Source organism: Larimichthys crocea, chromosome XI, assembly GCF_000972845.2.
Source record: "Larimichthys crocea isolate SSNF chromosome XI, L_crocea_2.0, whole genome shotgun sequence".
In the NCBI taxonomy this organism is placed as follows: Eukaryota; Metazoa; Chordata; class Actinopteri; family Sciaenidae; genus Larimichthys; species Larimichthys crocea.
The window spans coordinates 20,207,849-20,227,274 of record NC_040021.1 but is presented as its reverse complement, the minus strand read 5'-3'; the positions used below and the strand labels follow the sequence as shown (position 1 = coordinate 20,227,274).

The following is a 19,426-nucleotide window of genomic DNA, read 5'->3' as shown; positions in this document are numbered from 1 at the left end:
TTCTGTAGACATTATGAAAAAATTCATTCATTCATTCATTTTTTTATTTGTTCAATCAGAAAGTTAGACAAGAAACAGCTGACTGATCATGTGACTCTGACTGATCATGTGATGTTTAGTCAGAGTCAGTGATGTCACTGCCACTACTGTCGTCAAGGTTACCGGCGGTGTACTCCTTACAGCAGATCTTGGATCTGACAGCTCGCTTCCTATCATCATGGAAACAAGAAAACAAACACAGGTGAGTACACACGTACACACACACACACACACACACACATATATACAGGAAGTTTAAAAGATGCTGACCTGCGATAGAAGAAGTTTGGACGACTCCTGGAGGACAAACAGCCGTCTGTCTCCTCCTCCTCCTACAGACAGACAGACAGACAGGCAGACAGACAGACAGGCAGACAGACAGACAGACAGGCAGGCAGACAGACAGACAGACAGGCAGACAGGCAGACAGGCAGACAGACAGATACTGTTAGCTAACACAGTAATGTGGACTGTTGAGGACTTCAGTCAGCTGACACACAGAAGCAGTTAAATTACCCATGATGCAGCAGGGCTGCGCTGCTGTTGAGGTGCGTTGGCTCCTCCTGGAGGAGTGTCGTGACACTGCAGCGCCGCCTCCTCGTTCTCTCCTGACGTCCCGCTGCAGACCTCCTCACTGCTCCCTGAACACACAGTCACATGATGTCGGGTCACATGATATGACATCGCTTCACGTGTGTATATGACGTGACTCACCTTTAGCGGCATTCTCTGTGGGCTCCTCCTCCTCCTCACTGCTCCTCTCACACTGAGGAAGAAAGCCTTCATCATTACATCATCATGACATCATCATGACATCATCATGAAATCACTTCCTCCTCCTCACCTGGTGCGAGTTGTAGGTGAGTCTGCGGAGGCGTGTCCTCAGCTGTAGCTCCTCCCCCTGTGACCTCAGCAGGAGGAGTTCCAGCCTATCAGATTGTTCGGTGAGCTGCCTGATCTGCTCCCTGTATTGATCCTTCTCCTGCAGGAGCAGCCGCGCCTCCTCCTGCTGCTCCGCCCGCGATGACAGAGCCTGGACCAATCAGATCAGAGGTCATACAGTCATGTCATCATCATTATGAGAGTGTCACCTGTTACCTGTTCAACTCCTCCTCCTCCTCACCTTGTCTCTCTCTCTGATCACCTCCTCCATCTGTCTCAGCGTTTGTTTGTTTCGTTGACGGTACATCCTGGCGTCTCCTTTCAGCTGAGCACATCGGAGCTCCAGCTCCTCCTTCTCCTGCAGACTCTGAACCCAACAAATCAATCATCTCAGATCCCTCCCCCCCCCCCACTCTTCCCCCTCCTCTTGCTCCTCCTCCTACTCACCCTGGTTCTCTGCTCCTCTGCTCTGTGGAGGTCTTTCCTCAGTCTGAACACAGTAGCGAGGAGGTTCATCTGAGGGGGAGCTGGACTCTCCTTCTCCTCTTTCTTGTCCTCTTGTTTCTCTTTCTTCTCCTCTTTCTTCTCCTCCTGTTTCTCCTCCTTCAGCTCCTCCTGTTTCTCCTCCTTCAGCTCCTCCAGTCTGTTGGGGTGGAAGAAGGTCTCAGTGGGCAGAGCCAGACTCCTGCTCTGAAAACAGTTTGAACATCTCATTAATTATTGATCATGATGATGATGTCATCATTAAACCATCCACACAGTTTCAGGTGTCTCAGGTGTGTCAGGTGTGTTCTAGTGTCTCGGGTATTTCAAGTCTCTCAGATGTTTCAGGTGTGTTGAGGTGTCTCAAGTCTCTCAGGTGTCACAGGTGTGTCAGGTGTGTTCTAGTGTCTCAGGTATTTCAAGTCTCTCAGATGTGTCAGGTATGTCATGTCTCTCAGGTGTGTCAGGTATCTCAGGTGTCTCAGGTGTGTTCTAGTGTGTCAGGTATCTCAAGTATTTCCGTGTCTCATGTGTGTCAGGTGTCTCATATGTGTTTGGGTATCTCAGGTGTGTCAAGTATCTCAAGACTCTCAAGTGTCTCAGGTGTGTCAGGTATCTCAAATGTCTCAGGTGTCTCATGTGTGTTTGGGTATCTCAGGTATGTTGAGGTGTCTCAAGTCTCTCAGGTGTCTCTACCTCCTGTAGCGGTCTCAGCGTTCGTCGTCTCAGCAGTCTTGTTTGACTCTCAGCTCTCAGCACCGTGTGTTTCAGACGCTCCACCTACACACACACAGATGTCAAAGGTAAGCTTCACCTGCAGGTGTTTGTCAGGTGGAAATGGAGGGGGGGACCGGTCAGCTGACCTCTATCTGCAGGTCTCTATTGGCCAGCAGGGCGTGACTCTTGTCCTGGCTCAGAGTGTTGATGTCGGCCATCAGACTGTAATTGTGATCTCGGAGTTGTTTGACCTCGTCGCTTAGACGCTCGCGCTCCTCGCGAACCTTCTGCAGGCGCTCTGTCAGCTTCTTCAGCTCGCGGTCCCTTAGGTACTGCTGCCGAGACCACACCTCCTGCAGAGAAACACAACCAATGAACCACCAGAGACCACCTGTAATCACACAATCTACTGCTTTACCATAGCAACCCGCCCACCCGTTCCTTAGCAACCCGCCCTCGCGTTCCTTAGCAACCTGCCCACCCGTTCCTCAGCAACCTGCCCACCTGTTCCTTAGCGACAGAGCATGCCTGCTGTCGACGCCTCCGCTCATCTTGCAGTGTCCTCTGGAGCCGGCTGAGCTCCGACATCAAGAACTGCGTCAGACCAGATTCACCTGCTGTGTCTGAACAGACAGACAGGTAGACCAACAGGTAAACAGACAGGTAGACACACAGGTAGATGAACAGACAGGTAAATAGATAGACAGGTAGACAGCCAGACAGGTAGACGGACCAATCAGGATGCTGAAGGTCTTGTTGGGCTCTTTCCCGGTGATCCGGCTGTACAGTTGAGGATAATCCAGCTCCAGACTCTCCAGGAAGGCTGTGTAACCTTTGACCCCTGTCCTCTGGAGGATGTCCAGCAAGGCTCCTGTGGAGGTCAAAGATCATCAAAGACATGATCCCAGACACATCCTGCACCATGGAAACTCAGTCATTGGCTGCTAGAGTTAGACAGCCCGCCCTCAGGCCGATAACTCAAGCTCATTAATATGCAGAAGATCACGATGTGATTGGCTCTTACCGACTTTTCTTCTCCTGATGACAAGGGCGGGGTCGTTGAAGAGTTGCTCTTCATCCTCAGCACTGATCACCTGAGGAGCAACAGGAGTCTCACAAAGCAGAGCAGGTAGATGGTACAACAAGGTGAAGCAGCAGGAGAAGCAGGTGAAGCAGCAGGTGAAGTAGCAGGTGGAGCAGCAGGAGGAACTGGTGAAGCAGCAGGAGGAACAGGTGAAGCAGCAGGAGTACCTGACACTGTCGGAGGTATGGGGTGATCCGTGAAGGTTCGATGGTTTTTATGAGAAGCATCCTGAAATCATCGAGCTGCAGCCAGCAGAGGTCATCCTCACACACTCCGTCCATCAGTACTACAACTGTACACAGAGTATTACCATGACAGTACACAGAGTACTTCTACGACTGCACACAGAGTATTACTACAACTGTACACACACACACACACCAGAGTATTACTCACCTGAACAGCCTCTCCTTTATTCTGCTGTCTGATACACCTGGGCTACTTGTCTGTCTGTCCGTCTGTCTGTCTGTCTGTCCGTCCGTCTGTCTGTCTCTTTGTGTCTAGTGTTTTCTGAGGAACAAGTTGAGTCTCTCACTTCCTGTTTCTGTCTCCACCCTCTGACTGGCATGATTCAAAATCATATGAACCAACAAATCAAGTTACAGTAGGACTGACATTAAACTGTAAATATACATGCATTCATACAGTTTATATACGTGAATTTATATAGTTTATATATGTGCATTTATATAGTTTATATATGTGCATTCATACTGTTTATATACATGTGTTCATACAGTTTATATATGTGTATCTATATAGTTTATATAGGTGCATTCAGTTTATATACAGAAATTTATATAGTTTATATATGTGCATTCATACAGTTTATATATGTGAATTTATATAGTTTATATATGTGCATTCATACAGTTTATATACGTGAATTTATATAGTTTATATAGGTGCGTTCATACAGTTTATATACGTGAATTTATATAGTTTATATATGTTCATATAGTGAAACGGGCTTGTGTAGGACCCAAATGCAGCACAACAGCAAGGGATACTTAGTAATGTTCCTTATTGAGAAACTCAATTCAATCGGAGTTCAATCGGAGAGTCTGTGGCAACGAACTGGAGCAGGAGGACAGACTGCCCGGGGAAACCTCCAAACAGCCAGGGAAACAGGCAGACAGACACCAGAAACACTGAGGCAGAACTCGTGGTCGGGGACGAAAAGCTGAGGTGATTACCGGGGCAGAGACAGACGAGCAGGTCAAAGGCAGGCAGGGTCGGCAACGGGAGATCAGTCCGGACAAAAGTGCTGGAAAGACTTGCATGACGCGAAGAACAATCTGGCAAAGAGTGTCTGGAGGTTGGTGCTTAAATACAGGGTTGATTACTGATGAGGAGCAGGTGTGGGAGGCGGGAGAAACCATGGTGACCTGAGGCGGGGCTGACAGGTAAGTGGAAAGTTACTGGGTGCAGGTAAGAGGGAAAAGCAAGCAGGGGACCGGAGTGGATTGTGACATATAGTTTATGTACGTGAATTTATATAGTTTATATATGTGCGTTCATATAGTTTATGTACGTGTATTTATATAGTTTATATAGGTGCGTTCATACAGTTTATATATGTGTATTTAAGGGCTCACTTCTGGTTTTCGGTGTCACTGCTACGGTGCTCTCTGCTCACCTAAACAGATTTTCGTATATTTTTCGCATCAGCGATTATCTACATAACTCTGCACTATCCTTAAACTGTCTGTGCACGAACAGCTCTCTGAACTTTAGTGACCACAATCTGAATCCAGTTTCTGCCAGTCACACTAACTAGCCTAGCTGTAGCAGTGGCTTCACTCTCCTCTCCTCCTCTCTCCTCCTCTCTCCTCTCCTCCTCTCCTCCTCTCTCCTCTCCTCTCCTCTCCTCTCCTCCTCTCTCCTCTCCTCCTCTCTCCTGTCCTGTGTGCCACATGTTCAGTTACTCCTCGTCCTCCTTTAGTGATAACGGTACTTGTAATAAATGTAGTTTATTTGTAGCTTTGGAGGCGAGGGTCAGTGAGTTAGAGGCACGGTACCGCACCACCGAACAGTCAGTAGCTCAGATAGTTAGCCAGTCCCCTGTAGCCGGTGCGGTACAGCCACAGGTAGCTTCAGCTCGCCGTCCCCCGGTAGTTCCCGAGCAGCCGGGAGGCTGGGTGACTGTCCGAAGGAGGCATAGCCCCAAACTGAAGCCCACGGTACACCACCAACCGCTCCACGTTTCAAACAGATTTTCCCCGCTCAGCGACACACCCGCTGAGAGGCCAACTCTGGTCATTGGCAGCTCCATAGTCAGAAACGTGAAGTTAGCGACACCGGGGGCCATAGTTAAATGCATCCCAGGGGCCAGAGCGGGCGACATCGAATCTTTTTTGAAACTGCTGGCTAAGGATAAGCATAAATACAGTAAGATTGTTATTCACGTCGGTGGTAATGACACCCGGTTACGCCAATCGGAGGTCACTAAAATTAATGTTTCATCGGTGTGTGAATACGCCAAAACGATGTCGGACTCCGTAGTTTTCTCTGGTCCCCTCCCCAATGTGACCAGTGATGACATGTGTAGCCGCATGTCGTCATTTCACCGCTGGCTGTTGAGGTGGTGTCCAGCAAACGATGTGGGCTTTATAGATAACTGGACACCTTTCTGGGAAAACCTGGTCTGATTAGGAGAGACGGCATCCATCCCACTTTGGATGGAGCAGCTCTCATATCTAGAAATATGGCCAAGTTTATTAGCTGACCAAAACCATGTCGACAACCCAGAGTTGAGACCCGGACGCAGAGCTGCAGTCTTACACGCTTCTCTGCGCCTCCATTAGAGCAGCTGCCCACCCAGTCCTTTAGTATATGTCACACCGCGGTGAGGTCAAGCTGGGTTTTTGTTATGTCTTGTCATTTCCTGTTTTATTTTGAAAGATAACTCTCCTCTCGTTTCAGGTCACTTGCCCTTCCTCGTGTGTCACCGGTCTGATTGTCTTCCCCGCCCTGATTGTTTCCACCTGTTCCCCATTACCTTGTGTATATATTGTCTGCGTCTCCCTTTGTCCCGTGCCAAAGTGTTTCGTCCTTCGTAGCGTGCACCAAAGCCTTTTCTCATAGTCCATAGTCACAGCTTCTTAGCTCAAGTGTTCTTTTGTTTTCTTCCTCGAATGCGTGATTTTCTGTTGTACTTCCTAGTCTAGCCTTTTGTTACTTTGTATCTAGTCTAGTGTGTTTTCAGCCTCGTTTTTGAGCGTCTTTAGTTATATTTCGTATTGAGGTGTCTGCACATAGGTGCATAGTTCCCTACTAACATCAATATTTTTGACTACATATGATTTACATGAAGATACTTGGTTTGTCACAGTAGTTGTACCCTTAAGGTCATCTGGACTTTGAGGTAATTTAGATAGCAAGGTCCCAAATGGTGTCTTTGTCCTGTGTCTATCACCATTTACAAGGTTGAGAGGGAGATCAAGGAGCCATTTCTTGGGATGCCCTGAGAAGAGGAATCTCCCCCTTTCTTGGGCCTTTTATGACACCAGGGCCATATGGTGGGAGACACTGGGAGAGGAGGCTTTTCCACTTTCTCGGGCTTTTATGACAGGGCCATGTGGTGGGAGACACTGGGAGAAGAGTTTCTTCCTCTTTCTCGGGCCTGTACGACACCTAGGCCTTTTGTTGGGGCATCCCAGGAGAAGGGGCTTTCTCTCTCTTTCTCTGGCCTTTTATGACACAAGAGTTATAAACATTGTTTATTCTGAATGCATGTTCTCCTCCATGGTATATAAGAGCTTGCCCTGTATAGTTCGAGAGAGTCTTTCATCATTCGGCCAGGAGCTCTCCAAGTAACGTTTTACTTGTACGGTACTGAACTTGTTGTAATAAACTTGTTATACAACTAAGACGGTGTCGGCGGAACTTCTCTTCAAACATCAGCATCACCACCGAAAATACACTACAGTATTTCGTTAATCTTTACAACGAGTAGTCCTAGCCTTTTTGTTCCTCGTTGAGAGTGATTTTGATTTTGTTATTTAGAGTAGTTCAGTGTTTTTTCCTCCTCGGAGTGATTTTTGTTTCCTTTAGTTTAGGGCCTTTTCATAGCCTCACTCAGTCGAGGATTTTTCTCGTCCTGAATAAAACAGCTGACTGCCTAACTCTGCATCTGAGTCCTCATTTGAGTCCCGGCCTGACAGTACACTTTGGCCAGTATGGACTCAGCAGAGGCTGGCCAGTGGGCGGCTACGCTACGGGCTCAGGAAGCCCGCATCGCCCGTCAGGAGGAGCTTCAGACGGCGATGGCATCGCATTTCGGTGAGCTCTCGTGCCAGGTGAGAGAGCTGGTGCACCACCTACGGCAGACCACCCAGCCACCTGCGGCGCCGGAGCCTCCAGCAGCTGCAGCGGCTCCGTCCCAGGGCGCAGGGGTGGGAATCAAGCTGGCGCCCCCGGAGCGTTTCTCTGGGGAACCAGGCCAATGCAAGGCTTTCCTCACTGATTGCTCCATCCACTTTGAGCAGCTCCCTCATGCTTTCACCACGGATAGATCCAAGATCGCATTCATGGTTTCCCACCTGACCGGGAGAGCCAGAGCTTGGGCCACCGCCGAGTGGGCTCGTGACTCTCCACTTTGTTCCTCTCTCATGGACTTTAAAGCTGCCCTCATGATAACGTTTGACCCAGTGTCTACGAACCGAGAGAAGGCCAGGGAGCTGAGCAGTCTGGCACAGGGCAGAGACTCGGTGTGCGACTACGCCATCCGCTTTCGCACCCTGGCGGCGGAGAGCGGCTGGAATAACGCTGCCCTGTACGACGTGTTCCTGAAAGGGCTGGTGACTTACATCCAGGAGCTACTGTTGCCGCTGGACCTGCCTGCAGACCTGGACCCGCTCATCGCTCTCGCCATCCGGACAGACAACTGGGTTCGCGAGCTCCGGCAACCACGGAGTGGTTCGACACCGGAGAAGACTCCACGCTTCACAGCCCCGGACAGGCAGGCTCTCCGTTATTCACCGCCAGAGCACGGCTATCCCTCTTCCGCCGCCAGGGAGGAGGAGCCCATGCAGCTTGGCAGTGCGAGGCTGACGCCGGAGGAGCGACGACGACGCCAGCAGGAGGGCAGCTGCTTTTACTGCGGCAAAATTAATCACCTCGTCGCCGCCTGTCCGGCCAGAAAGCCCCGGGAGGTGAGTCAACCTCCAGCCACAGCCCTCGTTCCACGCCGCCTGACACCAGTTAAGGTAATGCACCACGCCACTACCACCGCACTAGGAGCTCTCATAGACTCAGGGGCCGATGAAAGCTTGATGGACTGGGGGTTAGCGGAGAAGATAGGCCTCAGGGCTGAACTTTTGGCCAAGCCCATCCATGCCAGAGCACTAAATGGGCAGGAACTTTTTACCATCACACACATCACAGAGCCTCTCAAGCTCCGCATCAATAGACACACAGAACACATACGTTTTTTCTTATTCAAATCTCCTGCACATACTCTGATTCTGGGACATCCATGGCTCCTCAGTCACAACCCTCACATTGATTGGGGAACAGGATCCATTATGGGGTGGGGAAGGGATTGTATGACTCACGGCATAACCACACCGTCTCCGAGTGATGACGGCGCAATGATTAATCTTGTGACTGTGAATCCCAAAGCAGACCCTGAATACCCAGACCTGAGTGCCGTGCCGTCCTGCTACCATCACCTCAAGGAGGTCTTCAGCAAGTCCAAAGCCATGTCTCTCCCTCCACATAGACCTTCCGATTGCGCTATTGACTTAATCCCCGATTCAACCCTGCCCAAGAGCCGCCTTTACTCCATTTCGGGGCCGGAAAGAGAGGCCATGAAGGAGTATATCCAGACCTCCCTGAAGGCAGGGCTCATCCGTCCCTCCTCTTCTCCAGCCGGCGCAGGTTTCTTTTTTGTTGGTAAGAAGGATGGGTCGTTAAGGCCGTGCATAGACTATAGCCCGCTTAATGACATCACTATTAAGAACCGATATCCTCTACCACTTATGTCTTCTGTTTTTGACCAAATCCAGCAAGCCAAGGTGTTCACGAAATTAGACCTGCGCAACGCCTACCACCTGGTGAGAATCAGAGATGGAGATGAGTGGAAAACAGGTTTTAACACAGCTACTGGTCACTACGAGTACCTGGTGATGCCATTCGGGCTCACTAATGCCCCAGCAGTGTTCCAGGCCATGATTAATGATGTCCTTAGGGACTTTTTAGACCATTTTGTGTATGTTTACCTTGACGACATCCTCATCTACTCTCCTGACCTAGACACGCACAAGGCCCACGTGGCAAAAGTTCTCAGGAGACTCTTAGACCACAAGTTGTTTGTCAAGGCAGAGAAGAGTGAATTTCATGCCGACACCATCTCCTTTCTGGGCTTCATTGTAGCCCCTGGAAGGGTGCAGATGGATCCGGCTAAAGTGAGCGCTGTGGCCGAATGGCCCACTCCTGATAGCCGCAAAAAGGTCCAGCAGTTCCTTGGTTTTGCTAACTTTTATAGGCGGTTTATCAGAAACTTCAGCGCAACAGCAGCTCCGCTCCATGCACTCACCTCCACCAAGGTGCACTTCCACTGGACTACAGAGGCAGAGTCCGCCTTCCAGAACCTCAAGCGCCGCTTCACCACGGCCCCCATCCTCACCATGCCCGATTCTCAGCGGCAGTTTGTGGTGGAGGTGGACGCCTCCAATGAGGGAATCGGAGCTGTGCTGTCCCAGAGATCCGAGGGGGATGGTAAGATGCATCCCTGTGCCTTCCTGTCTCGACGGCTGTCCAAGGCAGAGAGGAACTATGATGTCGGCAACCGTGAGCTCCTGGCGGTGAAGGAAACATATTGTACAATTACAAGACTGATAAAATGACAATGAATCACAATGACTGATAAATGACAATGAATACATGACTGATAAAATGACAGATTACAATGACTGATAAAATGACAATGAATACAATGACTGATAAAATGACAATGAATTACAATGAATGATAAAATGTTACAGTAACAGAAATGGTAGTAATAGACAGTAATAATATGCGTAGTGGACGTCATGCAGGACCACAGCAGCGCCACAATCCACGAGAAACCTGCTGGACGACAGAGACAGAAACTCCAGGGAAGAAGTTTAGTTGTGACTGCATATGAGACATGAATGTTTACAGATGGAGAGAGAGAGAGAGAGAGGAGAGAGAGAGAGAGAGTTTTCGGTAAGGGAGATGTGACTGCATCTTCAACCAATACGTGCCTGGCTAGGCACAACCCTGGCGGGGGGGGGGGGGAGAACCTGCTGGACGACAGAGACAGAAACTCCGGGGAAGTTTGGTTAGTAACATGCATTAATGAGACATGTCCACAGATGGAGAGAGAGGGAGAGAGGGTTTTCGTAAGGGAGATGTGACTGCATCTTCAACCAATACCGTGCCTGGCTAGGCATAACCCTGGGGGAGGGTGGAGTCCCCCGGCCATCTAATCCTATGGCCATAACTAAGGGATGACCTGAGCCGCACTAACTATAAGCTCTATCAAAAGGAAAGTCTTCAGTCTACTCTTAAAGGTTTGACCGTGTCTGCCTCCTGAACCCAGAATGGTAGTTTGTTCCACCGAAGAGGAGCCTGATAGCTGAAAGCTCTGGCTCCCAATCTACTTTTGGAAACTATAGGAACCACAAGGAACCCAGCGTCCTGAGAGCGCAGTGTTCTGAGGGGTAGTAAGGTACTATGAGCTCTTTTAGATACGATGGTGCCTGACCATGAAGAGCTTTGTAAGTAAGGAGAAGAATTTAAATTCTATTCTAGATTTAATAGGGAGCCAATCAAGGAAGCCGATGGGGGAGATGTGATCTCTGATCTTGGTTCCTGTCAGAACAGGTGCAGCGCATTCTGAATTAACTGCACAAGTACTAAGAGACTTATTAGAGCAGCCTGATAACAAAGAGTTACAATAGTCCAGCCTTGAAGTAACAAATGTGTGGACTAGTTTTTCTGCATCCGCTTGAGACACGATTTGTCTGATTCAGAGATGTATAGTAACGAAGTGGAACAACTTAAGTACTGTACTTAAGTACTAAAATGAGTATCTGTACTTTTTTGGAGTATTTTTTTTCCCCCAACTTCTACTTTTACTGCACTACATATTTTTGATGAATTTAATACTTTTACTCGCTACATTTTTCATGTGCTGGATCGTTACTCGTTACTACTGTAGCGTCCAGCCGGACACGTGATGAATGACGAGGCGATATTCAACAAACTGCATTTATTGCTGAACGGTTTGGTTCCAGGACTCGGTGACTGTCGGCCGTAACCACGCCAAAAAAACAACATAACAGTCCCGGTCTCACACATCAACCTTGCTCGTGCGCCGTACGTCATACACCTGACGCACCCAGGTTCGCTCTCTCACCTACCTCCCCGCCCTCGCTCTCGCATTCATTCAGACGCCATTCACAGACCATGGGAAATCACAGAACTCGACCATGAAACATTGTAACACTGTATCATTAGAATTGTGCCTTAATAAATATTTGAAATAATATAAAACAACAGTACTTGTACTTGTACTTTCTTGTACTTTTACTTTCAGTACTTGAGTAGCAATTTTTTACATACTTCTACTTGCAATACTTAGTACAAAAAAATTGAATACTTTAGTACTTTTACTTAAGTATGGTGTTTTACGAACACTTCAACTTCTACTCAATCAGTTTTTTGAATAGCACTTGTACTTCTACTCCACTCCTTTACTCCAGTACTTTATACATCTCTGGTCTGATTTTAGCGATGTTACGTAAGTGGAAGAATGTGACCAGTGATGACATGTGTAGCCGCATGTCGTCATTTCCCGCTGGCTGTCGAGGTGGTGTCAGCAAACGATGTGGGCTTCATAGACAATTGGACACCTTTCTGGGGAAAACTGGTCTGATTAGGAGAGACGGCATCCATCCCACTTTGGATGGAGCAGCTCTCATATCTAGAAATATGGCCAAGTTTATTAGCTGACCAAAATCATGTCGACAACCCAGAGTTGAGACCAGGAAGCAGAGCTGCAGTCTTACACGCTTCTCTGCGCCTCCATTAGAGCAGTTGCCCACCCAGTCCTTTAGTATAGGACTGTGTCTGTCCCCCGTCCACCTACATTATTTAAAGATAAAACAAACAGAAGAGGAGTTCATCATAAAAAATTAATAAAAATTAATCAACATCTCCAACAGTCCAAAATAAGAGAATTAATGTGGACTATTGATATCAGGTCTTTGTCATCTAAAGCTGTCTTAGTCAATGATTAATATCTGACTATGATATTGATTTGTTTTGCCTCACTGAAACCTGGCTGCAGGAGGATGAATATGTTAGCTTAAATGAATCCACTCCTCCGAGTCATTATAATACTCATGTTCCTCGAAGTACTGGTCGAGGTGGTGGAGTTGGAGCCATATTTGACTCAAGTCTATTAATAAATCCCAAACCTAAACTAAATTATATTCATTTGAAAGTCTTGTTCTTAGCCTCACTCACACAACCTGGAAAACTTTGCAGCCAATTTTATTTGTTACAGTATATCGAGCTCCAGTGTCTTATCTTATTTTTTATCTGAATTTGCAGAATTTGCATCAGGCTTGATCCTTAAAACAGATAAAGTAATTATTGTAGGTGATTTTAACATTCATGTGGACAACCACAATGATAGTCTTAGTACTGCGTTTATCTCTCTATTAGACTCAAACTGGCTTTGTCAAAGTGTAAATAAACCGACTCATTGTCTTGAACCACACTCTTGATCTTGTTCTTTTCATTGGCATTGAAATTGATAATATAATAGTCTTCCCACAGAATCCTCTTCTGTCTGACCATTTTTTAATAACCTTTGAGTTCATACTACCGGACTATAAGCCTTTGTGTAGAGCTTCTACAGCAGATGTTTATCTGATAGTGCTGTAGCCAAATTTAAGGAAGTGATTCCTTCAGCATTGAATCAAATGCCATGTCTAACTGTAACAGAGGACTTGTCCTTCCTTTAGCCACCCACAATAGACCATCTTGTTTGATAGTATTACAGGCTCATTACGGACAACTCTGCCAGAGCAGCCTATCTCTTCTTTAATTGAGGGAATAAGAACAACCCCAGGTTTCTCTTCAGCACTGTAGCCAGGCTAACAGAGAATCACAAGCTCTACTGAACCATCATTCCTCTAGGTCTAAGTAGCAATGACTTCATGAGCTTCTTTAATGATAAGATTATAACTATTAGAGACAAACATCCATCACTCTTGCCCTCAACAGGCATTTGATCTGCATTCTGATACAGCAAGTTTTGAAACAGCTGTAAAACCTGATATGTATTTAGACTGTTTTTCCCTCATCGACCTTCATCAAATAACTTTAATCATTTCTGCAGCTAAGCCGTCATCCTGTTCTCTTAGACTCCATCCCAACCAGGTTGCTAAGGATGTTTACCTGTAGTTAGTAATTCGTTATTGTATATGATTAATCTGTCTTTATTATCAGGATATGTCCACAGTCCTTTAAGGTAGCTGTAATTAAACCTCTTCTTAAAAGCCCACTCTTGACCCAGAGGTCTTAGCCAACTACAGACCGATATCAAACCTTCCCTTTCTGTCTAAGATACTGAGAAAGCTGTACTAACTCAGCTGTGGGACTTTCTCATACAATAGTCTATTTGAGGATTTCCAGCCAGGATTTAGAGGCATCATAGCACAGAGACCACATTAGTCAAAGTTAAAAATTACCTCCTAATGGCATCAGACAAAGGACTCACTCTGTACTTGTCCTGTTAGATCTTAGTGCTGCATTTGACACCATTGCCATCAAATTCTTTTACAGAGACTGGAACATCGAATTGGCATCAAAGGAACCGCCCTAAGCTGGTTTAAATCGTACTTTTTAGATTGATCTCCGTTTGTTCACGTCATGATGAATCCTCCTTGCAGACCAAAGTTTGTCATGGAGTCCCACAAGGTTTCTGTACTTGGACCACTTCTATTCATTTTATATGCTCTCCTTTAGGGAAATTATTAGGAATCACTCATCAATTTTCATTGTTATGCTGACGACACCTCAATTATATTTATCGATCAAGCCTGATGCACCAATAGTTAACTAAACTCCAAGCATGCCTACGGATATAAAAAGTTGGATGACCTACAATTTTTTGATGTTAAATTCAGACAAAACTGAAGTTCTTGTAATTGGACCCAAACACCTCAGAAACTCTCTTTCTAGAGACTTAGTTACTTTAGATGGGATCACCCTGGCCTCCAGCTCCACTGTAAGATCTTGGAGTTGTTTTTGATCAGGATTTGTCCTTTAACGTCCACATAAAACAAATTTCGAGGACTGCATTCTTCCACTTACGTAACATCGCTAAAAATCAGACGCTAGAAAGAAAATCTGAAAAGACAGAAAAGGGAAGGTTTGATATCGGTCTGTAGTTGGCTAAGACCTCTGGGTCTAGAGTGGGCTTTTTAAGAAGAGGTTTAATTACAGCTACTTAAAGGACTGTGGTACATATCCTGATAAAAAGACATATTAATCATATCCATAACGAATTACTAACTACAGGTAAAACATCCTTGAGCAACCTGGTTGGGATGGAGTCTAAGAGAGACAGGTGACGGCTTAGCTGCAGAAATGATTAACAGTTATTTGATGAAGGTCGATGAGGGAAAAACAGTCTAAATACATACAGGTTTTACAGCTGTTTCAAAACTTGCTGTATCAGAATGCAGACAATGCCTGTTGAGGGCAAGAGGTGATGGATTTTGTCTCTAATAGTTATAATCTTATCATTAAAGAAGCTCATGAAGTCATTGCTACTTAGACTAGAGGAATAGATGGTTCAGTAGAGCTGTGATTCTCTGTTAGCCTGGCTACAGTGCTGAGAGAAACCTGGGTTGTTCTTATTCTCCTCATTAAAGAAGAGTAATAGGCTGCTCTGGCATCGAGCTTGTACCGTAGTGAGACCAGTAGATGGCTCATTTCGTCCTTTATTACGAGTACATGCAGCCGTAGTGTTCTCTTAGAGCTAGGTCTAGTTTCCGTATGGCTGTACTACAAGTGTCTAATGTGGTCTAAAGGAAGTAAACAAGTCCTCTGTTACAGTTAGACATGGCATTTGATTCAATGCTGAAGGAATCACTTCTTCTTAAATTTGGCTACAGCACTATCAGATAAACATCTGCTGTAGAAGCTTCTACACAAAGGCTTATAGTCCGGTAGTATGAACTCAAAGGTTATTAAAAAATGGTCAGACAGAAGAGGATTCTGTGGGAAGACTATTATATTATCAATTTCAATGCCATATGAAAGAACAAGATCAAGGTGTGGTTCAGACAATGAGTCGGTTTATTTACACTTTGACAAAAGATTGAGTCTAATAGAGAGAAAACGCAGTACTAAGACTATCATTGTGTTGTCCACATGAATGTTAAAATCACCTACAATATTACTTATCTGTTTTAAGGATCAAAGCCTGATGCAAATTCTGCAAATTCAGATAATAAAAATCAGAATAAGGACCTGGAGCTCGATATACTGTAACAAATAAAAGGCTGCAAAGTTTTCCAGGTTGTGTGAGTGAGGCTAAGAACAAGACTTTCAAATGAATTATAATTTAGTTTAGGTTTGGGATTTATTAATAGACTTGAGTCAAATATGGCTCCAACTCCACCACCCGACCAGTAATTCGAGGAACATGAGTATTATAATGACTCGGAGGAGTGGATTCATTTAAGCTACATATTCATCCTCCTGCAGCCAGTTTCGTGAGGCAAAACAAATCAATATCATAGTCAGAATTAATTCATTGACAAGACAGCTTTAGATGACAAAGACCTGATATTCAATAGTCCACATTTAATTCTCTTATTTTGGACTGTTGGAGATGTTGATTTAATTTTTATTAATTTTTTATGATGAACTCCTCTCGTTTGTTTTATCTTTAAATAATGTAGGTGGACGGGGGACAGACACAGTCTCTATACTAAAGGACTGGGTGGGCAACTGCTCTAATGGAGGCGCAGAGAAGCGTGTAAGACTGCAGCTCTGCTTCCTGGTCTCAACTCTGGGTTGTCGACATGATTTTGGTCAGCTAATAAACTTGGCCATATTTCTAGATATGAGAGCTGCTCCATCCAAAGTGGGATGGATGCCGTCTCTCCTAATCAGACCAGGTTTTCCCCAGAAAGGTGTCCAATTGTCTATGAAGCCCACATCGTTTGCTGGACACCACCTCGACAGCCAGCGGTGAAATGACAACATGGGCTAAACAGTCATCACGGGTCCATTCTCCACTACGTAACAATCGCTAAAATCAGACCAGAGATGTATAAAGTATGGAGTAAAGGAGTGGAGTAGAAGTACAAGTGCTATTTCAAAAAACTGACTTGAGTAGAAGTTGAAGTGTTCGTAAAACACCATACTTAAGTAAAAGTACTAAAGTATTCCATTTTTTTTGTACTTAAGTATTGCAAGTAGAAGTAGTGTAAAAAATTGCTACTCAAGTACTGAAAGTAAAAGTACAAGTAAAAGTACAAGTACAAGTACTGTTGTTTTATTATTTCAAATATTTATTAAGGGCACAACTTCTAATGATACAGTGTTACAATGTTCATGGTCGAGTTCTGTGATTTCCATGGTCTGGGAAGGCGTCTGAATGAATGCGAGAGCGAGGGGGCGGGGGAGTAGGTGAGAGAGCGCACCTGGGTGCGTCAGGTGTATGACGTACGGCGCACGAGCAAGGTTGATGTGTGAGACCGGGACTGTTTATGTGTTTTTTTGGCGTGGTTACGGCCGACAGTCACCGAGTCCTGGAACCAAACCGTTCAGCAATAAATGCATTTTGTTGAATATCGCCTCGTCATTCATCACGTGTCCGGCTGGACGCTACAGTAGTAACGAGTAACGATTCAGCACATGAAAAAGGTATCGGAGTAAAAGTATTAAATTCATCAAAAATATGTAGTGCAGTAAAAGTAGAAGTTGGGGGAAAAAATAATACCAAAAAAGTACAGATACTGCATAGTACTTAAGACAGTACTTAAGTGGTTCCACTCGTTACTATACATCTCTGAATCAGAAACTCGTGTCTCAAGCGGATGCAGAAAAAACTAGTCCACACATTTGTTACTTCAAGGCTGGACTATTGTAACTCTTTGTTATCAGGCTGCCTAAAAGTCTCTTAGTACTTTGCAGTTAATTCAGAATGCCTGCACCTGTTCTGACAGGAACAGAAGCTCAAGATCACATCTCTCCCATTCTGCTTCCTTGCATTGGCTCCCTATTAAATCTAGAATAGAATTTAAATTCTTCCCTTACTTACAAAGCTCTTCATGGTCAGGCACCATCGTATCTAAAAGAGCTCATAGTACCTTACTACCCCTCTAGAACACTGCGCTCTCAGGACGCTGGGTTCCTTGTGGTTCCATAGTTCCAAAAGTAGATGGGGAGCCAGAGCTTTCAGCTATCAGGCTCCTCTTCTGTGGAACAAACTACCATTCTGGGTTCAGGAGGCAGACACGGTCAACACCTTTAAGAGTAGACTGAAGACTTTCCTTTTTGATAGAGCTTAAGTTAGTGCTGGCTCAGGTCATCCCTTAGTTATGCTGCCAGGATTAGATGGCCGGGGGACTCCACCGCCCCCCCCCCCCCCCGCCCCCCCCAGGGTTGTTGCCTAGTATTGGTTGAAGAGCAGTCACATCTCCCTACGAAAACTCTCTCTCTCTCTCTCTCTCTCTCTCTCTCTCTCCATCTGTAACTTCAGTCTCATTAATGCAGTCACTAACTAAACTTCTTCCCTGGAGTTTCTGTCTCTGTCGTCCAGCAGGTTCTCGTGGATCGTGGCTGCTGCTGTGGTCCTGCATGACGTCCACTACGCATATTATTACTGTCATTATTACTACCATATCTGTTACTGTAATCATTTTATCATTCATTGTAATTCATTGTCATTTTATCATTATTTGATTCATGTCATTTTATCAGTCATTGTAATTCATTGTCATTTTATCAGTCATTGTAATTCATTGTCATTTATCAGTCATGTGATCATTGTCATTTTATCAGTCATTGTAATTGTACACATATGTTTGTGTTGATTTGTTCTGTACACGTGACATCTATTGCACGTCTGTCCGTCCTGGGAGAGGGATCCCTCCTCTGTGGCTCTTCCTGAGGTTTCTTCCACCTTTTTTCCCTGTTAAAGGTTTTTGTGGGCAAGTTTTTCCTCACTGGAACCGAGGGTCTAAGGACAGAGGGTGTCACTCCCTGTACAGATTGTAAAGCCTCAGAGGAAAATGGACTTTGTGACTTTGGGCTATACAAATAAAATCTTATTTGATAAGTGTATTTATACTGTTTATATAGATGTATTTATATAGTTTATCTACATCCATTAATGCTGTTTATATACATGTTCATTAACTTATACACATGTATTTATACAGTTTATGTGTTCATACAGTTTATATAACATTAATGTCCAATTATTGTTCTGCGTGACTTCGTTTAGTATTTTCTGTTTTAGGGTGAATTTGTGAAAAAAAATTTGATTTGTAAACTGTTATTAAACAGACTGAATGAATGATGGAAACATGGATGAATTTGACAATGAAGTGAAAAAAAGCCTTTTGACTGAACCTTAGACACATGAGATTACTGAACTAATAATATATAATAACACTAATATAAAGCATGCTTGTGTTTAAATTAATTAAAGTTTCATTACATTTTTTTTATAATTCATAATATAATTTATCAAAGTTTGTTTTCTCGTCAGTTGAGCTTGTTTGGACAGAAAGTGACTGAAAGAGGAAGACGGTGAAAGATTAGAGAAGTCACAGAAGGAATGACAAAGTGAACAGGAAACATCAGCTGACTAAAACAGGAAGTGATGTCACAACAGCGCTGATTTGTATTGACGGAGATTCCTGGAAATCTGAGTGAGCGGAACTGAAATCAAACAAAGAGAAGAAAGTCAAAGAGAGGAGTTCATAGAGACAAACGAGGAAGTTGCAGGGACACATTGACCTAAAATATATGTCATATATTTTAGGTCAAAGTGTCCCCACAGTGTCCCCACATTGTCCATACAGTCCACAGTGACCCCACAGTGTCCTTACTGTCCAGTGTCTAAAACTGTTCCTCATAGACTCACACATATACAAGCACACTCAGCTTAATTTCAGAAACATTTTTCTTTATTACAAAAAATTCAAGTCA

At 45.1% G+C, this 19,426-nt stretch overlaps 1 protein-coding gene across 2 annotated transcripts; it reads right to left on the bottom strand.

Annotated features, from left to right (window-relative positions):
• Window positions 1-26: 26 nt before the first annotated feature.
• Window positions 27-3,750, bottom strand: card9 (caspase recruitment domain family, member 9). 2 transcript variants are annotated; one of them, XM_019278201.2, is made up of 14 exons: window positions 3,602-3,750; window positions 3,373-3,497; window positions 3,146-3,233; window positions 2,855-2,992; window positions 2,626-2,744; window positions 2,268-2,474; window positions 2,101-2,184; window positions 1,369-1,611; window positions 1,163-1,288; window positions 884-1,072; window positions 754-805; window positions 556-680; window positions 310-371; window positions 27-209 (listed from the first exon to the last, which is right to left on the bottom strand). In XM_019278201.2, exons 2-14 carry the CDS (start codon window positions 3,484-3,486, stop codon window positions 116-118), a joined length of 1,641 nt encoding a protein of 546 aa, XP_019133746.2. In that variant the 5' UTR covers window positions 3,487-3,497; window positions 3,602-3,750; the 3' UTR covers window positions 27-115. The 2 variants fall into 2 exon arrangements, with proteins under 2 accessions (XP_019133746.2, XP_010754839.2); XM_010756537.3 differs by having other exon boundaries at window positions 3,146-3,215.
• Window positions 3,751-19,426: the final 15,676 nt, after the last annotated feature.